A 9,061-nucleotide genomic window follows, 5' to 3' on the forward strand; every position below is an offset into this window, starting at 1 on the left:
ATATTCCGTAACCGTATCTGTATCATACGGATAACCTCGAATATATATACTTTTTCACACCCTATCGAGGTATCTTACAAAATGCCCCTGAACGTTTACATTTTCTCACTAGATTCCCTACATGTAATTTGCGAATAACTATTTTTTTTTTTGAGAAAACAAATCTCAAAAGTTTTTCATTTGACATTTAAAAGAAATATACCCCCTCCTCAAAACTGTAGGTTTTTTAATACCATAGAAATTTGATATATTTTCAAATTACACATAGCAGGGTTCAGTGAAGAAAGTTCAAAGCTCCGCGCGGGGCTGGGGTTGACGGGGAATAAGTAAAGTTTAGAGGGTTATCGGAGAAAGCCCAGTACGTCACGAGAGTCTTGTATGGTGCGCGTCAGGATCCGAACCGGCCCGTTTTATTTCCGCCACTTAATTTTTTCGACCGGCTCCTTCGTTTAGCTTTGTTCCCCCGAGCGACCCCAAGAAATAAAATAAAATCAAAATAAAAAATAAGAGAGAGAGAGAGAGAGAGAGAGAGAGAGAGAGAGAGGATTGGAGCTCTAATCTTAAGCTTGAAGCACTTTCGAGTTGGTGGATCCCAAATTTGTAAATGTATATCAATCACACTCACTATTTTATTTAATAAATTGCAATGAAGCCCTCAAAACTGTTGAAAATTTGGGAAATTGCAGTGGCAGTAAATGATGTGAAGGGCGCTAATTGGGGACAGTGATAGCACAAGGAATGAAGGCGACGATGCCCATGATGGAGGCTGGGCATTTTTTGATGCGGAGCTTCAGGCCATCTCATGGGGGATTGGCTCTTCCAGGGTTTGGGGAAAACCCCATGCCTAAATCCCAACTTTTGAGGTAAATGTGTGGGTTATTAGTTTCTTGAATTAATCAGGGTGTTTCTTTGTTTATTTTTCTATAGATTTGTAAATTTTCAAATTTTCATTGATTTTGAATTAATCAGGGTTCACAAGTAGTGCATTCAGAAGGATAAAGTTACAGCAACTAGCATTAATAGGCATAGGTATTTTAACAGTGAAAATTTGAAAACAAGGATTATCAACTGGAACGATGAAAATTATAATACTGCCATTATCCCAGTTCACACACATCATAATTAAGCTCACTCGCCTGGAGTTGTGAGCAATCATTACCATGGCTTCAATCATATCATGAAGGGTTTCACTACTTTAATAACTCAGAGTCGAATTCTCACAACTAAATGGAAATGGGTCATGAGGCGTGCATCATGAACGAGCTATGCCCGCTGACCTCTTTGATATGTCGTGCTGCACCTACCGGAAGTCTTCAGATGAGCTAGATATTGCCAAATGACTCTGGGGATGTGTAATCCTTAAGATCGAAAACAATGGTGATTTCTTTCTAGCCAAATACAGTCCAAAATAGTCACAATGGTTAATGCTGAATAGTTCTGATTGCAAACTAAGGGCAACTAGTTGCACTCAAATTAAAATGGATTTTCTTAATAATATAATACCTTATACTAAGGTCCTTATAGTTAATAATGTATTGCGAAATATTTTGAACAACCCCCTTATTAATGTCTGTTTGGGGTGGACATATTACATTTTCAATCCAAGCTATGTCATGCGGATCACATAACCTACTAAATGTTCATGTATTACAGAATTGCCTTTGTTAACCATCCTATCTACATCAGTCTTCTCTCTTAAGTCTTAACTAATAAAGTTTTCTGAAAACACTGTGTTGGCAATGAGAACATGTTGATTGTCCTGTTGCACAATGTGGTGAGGTGGAAGAGGAAAGAGAAGATGTTTGCTCATGGTCTTAAATGGAACCAAAGAAGAGGTGTTCTTGATGTGGAAGGAGGTGAGCAAGGTTGAAATTAAAAGGGAGAGTAGTTTTGGTGGTGATGTAGGCGGAGTAGAAGACGGAGGGAAAAGAGAGGAGTGGTGAGAGTGCTGAATGTTGAGGGTGAAGTACTGGTCATGGAGTGGGAGGAGGAGATGGTGGAGAAGTTGAAAACTGCAGGAGCAACAAGGAGAAGGTATTTGTGATGGGATGGAGGAGTATTTTGTGGCTGTGATGGAGGAAGAGAAGGTAATGGTGATGAAGCAGGATGTGAGTTGAAGGATGGAATTTGTTTAATAATGAGGATCCAAAATTAATTTCTCTTATTAGCTCTAATCGGGTCAAAGGATATGTGAAGAATCTAACAGCTTTACGTGATTAGTAACTCTTGCTATTTTTTCACCATTATTTCACTCTCGAGATAAAGAAAGTCTTAAAACCCTATAACATGTCAGACACATGATATTTTAAGATAAAATAGGTGAATGACCCTCTCATATTTCTCTCTATCTCTATTATGCTTAGCGATCACCAGGCCCCATCCTTGTCCTTCTTTACCAGCTCAAAACTCATTATCCTCTCATATCTAAACTAAGCTTCTTCGACACCTAACTTGAAAACATTGATCCCTCTACAACGTCTACCCAGAAATAGGAACACTTTCTTGATAGATCAATAAAGACTTCGACGCTTTTGGATCCAAGCAAGTTTTCGTTGCTTTAGTGATTTGGTTGGGAAATTTTGCGTTGCGGTCAGGATCAGAAGAAATTGAGGCAAGGTAGGGGATTATAAGTGGTTACGTTTCATGTTTCTTTCCCAACTGTTTGGAGGGATTTAATGAGAAGAAGATTTGTAATAAGGCATGCTTGAAAAGTAAGAGAAGACCCAACTCTTGAGGGATCTTAAGGGGATTGAAGAGTTTTTAATTAGGTATTCTTCAAACCAAAGAGAAATATTTTTCCAAGGAATTGAAAGGCTTTTTACCAATGAGGCATCCTAGACGTTTGTTGAGAAACATTAAACTTTTAAGGACCATAAACTTTTTGAAGGCTATATTTAGTTTGAGGGAAAGGGAGAGAAAAGAAAGGAAAGAGAAAGTAAAAAAGAAAGGAAAGAAAAAGAAAAGAAAATGATATTCTTTTTATTGTTTGGTTAGATAGAATATTGTAATGAAAGTTAGAAAAAAATTCATAAGAAAATCATTTTCTCTTGTTTGGTTATTTTCTGAGAAAAGGAGGAAGAAAATTATCACAACATAATTTTAATTTATACTTTTTAGAATTGGATTTAGATTTTAAACAATTTACAAAAAATAATTAAGTTAAATCGTGATTCTATCATATTTTCAAAAAAAAATTTAAGTTACCGAATATGTTTTGCACAATCTTAACTCAAGAAAATTGAGTCAAAATTATGATGATTCTAATTTGCGTATAATCTTACATGATTTTGGACTTGCCAGTTATTCATAACCTCAGGTGAAGAAAGATGATGCCGAATAAAGTCTAGAAAATGATGCAGTTCAAGCGTAATTATTAAAAATTAGTATCATTCATATCGTGGGAAGTAACAAGTTAATAAACATGTATTTTAAAAAAATTGGTAATTCCTAACACAAAAACTTGAGTGGTCATCAACATTAAATTTGTAAATAATAACAAGCAGAAGTACAACCACAATTCTATTAATTAGAGAACAACATTTCTCACACATAATATTTAGAAAAAGGTGAATGAAATAACCCAAACAATTCTAAAGTAAATGTCATGATATTTCTAAAAAAAGTATAATCCATTTCTAGTCACAAATTGTATTACAGTCAATTTCATATAGAAAATCTTAACCAACAAAGTCTATTACAATCATTTTTATATAGAAAATCTTAAACAAAGAGAGAGAGAAATCTGCCAAAGTCCTTGATTTTTCACTTTAGTGAGCCCATCAAAATATCAATCTCGCATCCTTCATCCCCTGAAATTAATTCAAATAAGTATAATATAAACTTCAAAAACCTACAAAATAAAGTCTTTAACATTCAAATAAGTACAAGTACCTCAGCAATCTTAATGTTCTTAGTTCTAATGTATTATTGTAGCTTAGAGTTGGCAAAATAAACAAGTACCTCAGTAATGCAAATGTCTTTGAACATACTGGGAGGATTCATTCAGTTGCGGAAAATCACATCCCACAAGAGATTGACATATTTAACCTTGACACACTTGGTAATTGGGATATCAATGGAGAATGGGATCGATCTTTCACTGCTCACCCAAAGGTCTTCAATATGCTTTCACTGCTTAAAATTTCATCTATACACTCGGTCATTTACAGAAAGCTCCAGAATCTGGAGAGCTCGTTGTAATTGGGGCCGATACAGCTAAACCTTATCTGGTTTTAGAAATTATCTCAAGTTTTTTTAAATGTGTGGTGGCTGGAATTTGTAACAATATCCACAATTATTCTCATAGTTGTTATTACTCTTAATCCATTCAGCTGATGGGAAGAAACTAAGACATAAGGTTGATCTAATGCTCAATAGAAGCATTAGTTGTCACGATACAGGAGTCAATAACATGTATGTTCATTTGAATCTATTTCACAAACATCGCTCTTAATTACGACCATGACATATCTTTCATGTTGTAGGTACTGACATATCTTTTGTGTTGTAGGTACAACATTTGAAACCATGCTTAGATTATTAAAATGGACTACAATCTACTATAAATGCCTTAATATTACTCTTTCAAGCTGACACAATATAGTTTCAGCATCCGCACAAAATTTTTTTTGAAGGCAGTCCATCAAATTAGCAATGGTATAAAAGTCAAGGTCACTAGGACACACAAACACATAATTAAGATAAAGAAAAGTTTTATGTGTTTAGAAGCAAAAGATCAAAGATAAAACCAAGCATCTTATGAACACATAATTAAGGGTTTTATCGGAATAGACTCAAAACAAACATATACTCGAGCAATGCATATACCGAAGATAGAGCACTTAAATATCAGCAGTATAGTGCTATTTAGATACAACTAGAAATCAACTAACAAGTTGACAATATGTGAGGAGAAAATGCAGGAAATATACTAGATGAGGATTAACATTCAAACAAGAAAAGACTGTGTTAGTTAATAACAATTCATAAAGTTATGCATATGAAATTCATAGCCCTGCATCTCTAAAGATAACACACTACATTCAGTTTCTAACTACAATGTTAATTTACACTATATACAAAAAATGCAAGCCAATATCATTCACGACAATTTTATTTTACAACCAAAGTAAGATCAAATCATGGGAAACTAAAAATTCCTCAAAAGTTCAAGTAAAACAGGGGCGTGGTCCAATACTCAATAATCAACAACAACCAAGCAAATATCCAAAACAAAGCGAGGTTAAAATTAATAGGTCCCCCTTAGCTCTGATTATAACATATGTCAAACCGTCAAATAAGGGCTGACGTCTCAATTGTACTAGTTGCAACTATAATATCTAATACCATAAAAATTTTAAAAAAATTACCTCAACTGATGAATCGATGAGTTTTTTCCTTGCTAGATTCATTTTCACAGGAGAGAGAGATGAGAAAACTCTAATTTTCAGCAAATCTGAGCAAATCCAATTAGATCAGAGAGCTACAGTGTCGCTTTGCTATCGAAAACTGAGAAGTTGAGCAACGGTTTGATCGGCGTCGGGCTGGGATTTGATCGGCGTCGAGGGTTTGTTCGGCGTCGAAGTAGGGTATAGACAAAGTTAAACTAGGGTGTAATCAATCACCATGGATCGAGAGAGTGAGAGAGAGAGGAGAGAACGAGGAGGCGAGAGATAGAAAGAGAAAGAAGATGGACTCGAGTTTTGGGGAGAGGCGAGAGATTGGGGTCAAGTCGGGAGGCGACGAGCGAGGCGTTTCCCTCGCTTTCCCTCGTTTTCACTAGGGTAGTGGAGGGAAAGGGGGAAAACAAAAAGATATACCGATTTTTCTACAGTAAAATTTATTTCCTTTTTTTCCTTTTTATTTTCTTTCAAAGCCAACAGTAGAAACCCACTTTCTCTCATATTTTACTTTCCTTTCTCTTCCTTTCTGTCAAACCAAACACAACTGAAGGGATTATTGATTTCCCCCCTCAATTAGGGATCTTGGTCTGTTAGGTGAAACATGTTATCTTGATAGCGATTATAAGCCAATGTGTTAAGAATGAAGCTTTTGTAGTGGAATAAGATTAAGAGTGTATAAGATTACTAACTTTCATCTTAGTTAAAAATTTCTGTTCAATTTAGATTAAATTGATGGAAAGATGATTATTTTATACCAGACATGACAGGGGCATTGTTTGAGCAGGTCACACAGCAGCAATGCAACAATTGTTATTTTCGTTTTGTTAGGCATAGCCTTACCTCTTATGTCCCTGAGACCAATGTAAGGAATAAATGTTAATGAGTGTTCTTGCAGATATTGACAGAAGAGTGCATAACGGCTATTTGAACGAAGAATTTTATACATCTTACTTTGACATAAGAAAAAAGTCTGCAAGAATTTTGAAGTTCATATATTTAGAAAATAGATAGTGAGTATTTCGTCAGAATCTTGCAAGAGTTGAAGAGCACTTCTCATCAGTTTAATGGAAATTAACTATCCTCTTTTTGTCATGATTATATCTATAATGTCAAAATCTGTCAGTTTTGACAGAGAACATTGTTGCAAATCTTCGATAATCTCTTCAGGCAATTGCATCAAGTGGTTTTGAACTGGAAGGGTTTATTCAGAGTAGTGGTTAGAGCTAATAGTGCCCTTCAACAGTAGACAATTATGTTCATAAAACAGATACAAGCACACAACACAATAAGAGGCAAAATTCAACTATCAGACTCATCTTTCGCCTATAGACCTCTTCATTTTGAACGATAAAAATGCATTCCCTGTGTAAATATAAGAATGCTTTTTGTATTATTTTGTGCCACCATGTAGCTCTGTAACAGATCCCAGTAGTCACTTTATCATCTAAGAAATCCACTTTAGTGACTGATTATGTCTGACCACAATTTCTTAAGATTTGTGTCTTATTCACTCCAATTGAAATTAAGTTTTTCATTCAGTCCTCAGATTGGAAGACACAGATGCAGAACACAGTTCGCTTTAAACACAGGTGGATCATCAAACACCAACGGGGAACAACAAAATCTCAACGAAGACAATGCAGGCCTCGGAAGGACAAGATTAGGAATAATAGTCCGAGCTTTCGCAAGACAACTACTGGAGAAATTAAACTCTACGAGAAAAAACTTTCCGATGAAAATATTTCTCCTTCTCTTGGGTTTCTATACTGCAAACGCCCTCGCTACGATCTTAGGGCAGACTGGAGACTGGGATGTGTTGGTTGCCGGAGTTGTTGTGGCTGCAATTGAGGGGATTGGTGTGCTTATGTATAGGAAGCCCTTCAGTAGGCCTGCTGGGAGATTGCAGTCGTTGGTGGTTATGGTCAATTATTGGAAAGCTGGTGTCTGTTTGGGACTCTTTGTTGATGCATTCAAACTTGGGAGTTAAGGACATTTGTATGTTTTAACAGCTCTAACAATAAATATCATAATTAATTTTTGCAAAAAGGTTGCATGATGACTTTGGTCCTAAGTATTATAGAAATAGATGTTAGAAGGGTTGAGGCATTACAAGTTCTGGTGTTGGTTGCTCTGTACTTCATAATAGCACACTTGTTACATAGAGGATGTTTGGGGAGCTTTTTTTCCGTTTAAGTAACTTTTAAGCTTATAGATATCAACATGTTTGGTAACATCTTAAATAAGTTATGCTTTTAAGCCACATTTAAAAAAGTGGTGGCTGCCCAATTTTTTTAAAACTCTCATCTAAATAGCTAGGTTGACTTTTCAGCCAGTGTAAGTTTTATAGAATTATTTTCATGAAAGCCAAAAGGCATTTAAAGAAAGTCTAGCTTATATGCTTCAAAAAATAAGTCCTTTCAAAAGGCATTTAAAGATAGTCTAGCTTATATGCTTCAAAAAATAAGTCCTTTCAAAAGGCATTTAAAGATAGTCTAGCTTATATGCTTCAAAAAATAAGTCCTTTCAAATACCATCTCCTCTTAAGAATCAAAGAAAAGCTTGAACTAACTACCACTTGGGAGGTCAAAAATTCAATTTGTGCACTAGTCAATCTAAGAAAATTCAAAGCTTGCACCAGTCAATCTAAGATGGGGGGATTTCTGCGCTAGATTCTAGATAACAATGTGAAAGTCACGGAAAAGCATGTCCATTTGATTTGCATCATAAAGGGTAATTTTACTTTTTTTTAACCTGTAACTTGTCTTAGATGGGCATCAACACAGTTCTTGTCTTGCCTTGAGTGTGTTCTTTTTAAGGATCCAAGCAATCACATGTCCCTCTAGCATACATTTTAGCTTTGATTGAGAAAGAAAGGGCTTAAACTTGGTTCTTGTTATCTTTTTATCAGAGAGAGGTTCAAAATTCTTCAAACCTCTTTATTTCATAAACACATTCAAGTAAAAGTTTCTGTGGTACATACAAGCAATGTCCAACTGTAACAAACTTTAATAATAACTGCACTATTCCGGCTCTAATGAACTTGGATTAGTCTTTTCGATGAACTTGAATATAGCTTTTCAGTGGAACGGATGTTTAAGTATATATGAACACGAATACAACTCAACCGCGCAAGCTCAACAGAGTCATTTTAGTGGAATGGATGTTTAAATATATATGAACACGAATACAATTCAACCGCGCAAGCTCCACAGAATCAATACAAGTACAAACTACCATCAGGAAGCACTATGCAATGTCAAATTACATGGTTAGATTAAGGGGGTGTTTGGTTTAATTTCTACAAATTATAGGAAATATTTTCCACCCAAAATATGATTTCCTTGTATTACTTAAAAGTTTTGAGAAGTCAAAAAGTACCAATTTTCTTATTTTTTATATTTTGCTTGTTTGGTTCAAAACAAAAAAATGGCCCATAACTTTATAGAAAGTATCAATATTTCCTATAATTTGTAGAAATTGAACCAAACACCCTCCAAATTTATAGAAAAGTGTTAGCTTTATAAAAAAGTGTCAATAGAGTGTCAGATTTGTGGGTGAGTTCTGCCAATTTTGAGAATATTAATTTTTGTAAATTTTGGTACTTTTCTGTACTTTACAGAAAATATTTCTGTAAACTTATTTTGAACCAAACACAGTTT

At 35.0% G+C, this 9,061-nt stretch overlaps 1 protein-coding gene across 1 annotated transcript; it reads left to right on the forward strand.

Annotated features, from left to right (window-relative positions):
- LOC109826126 (ycf20-like protein) lies at positions 416–7,458 on the forward strand. Its single transcript, XM_020393103.1, has 3 exons — positions 416–606; positions 687–863; positions 6,942–7,458. Exons 2-3 carry the CDS (start codon positions 739–741, stop codon positions 7,387–7,389), a joined length of 573 nt encoding a protein of 190 aa, XP_020248692.1. The 5' UTR covers positions 416–606; positions 687–738; the 3' UTR covers positions 7,390–7,458.

This window comes from Asparagus officinalis, chromosome 10, assembly GCF_001876935.1.
Source record: "Asparagus officinalis chromosome 10, Aspof.V1, whole genome shotgun sequence".
NCBI classification, from domain to species: domain Eukaryota; kingdom Viridiplantae; phylum Streptophyta; class Magnoliopsida; order Asparagales; family Asparagaceae; genus Asparagus; species Asparagus officinalis.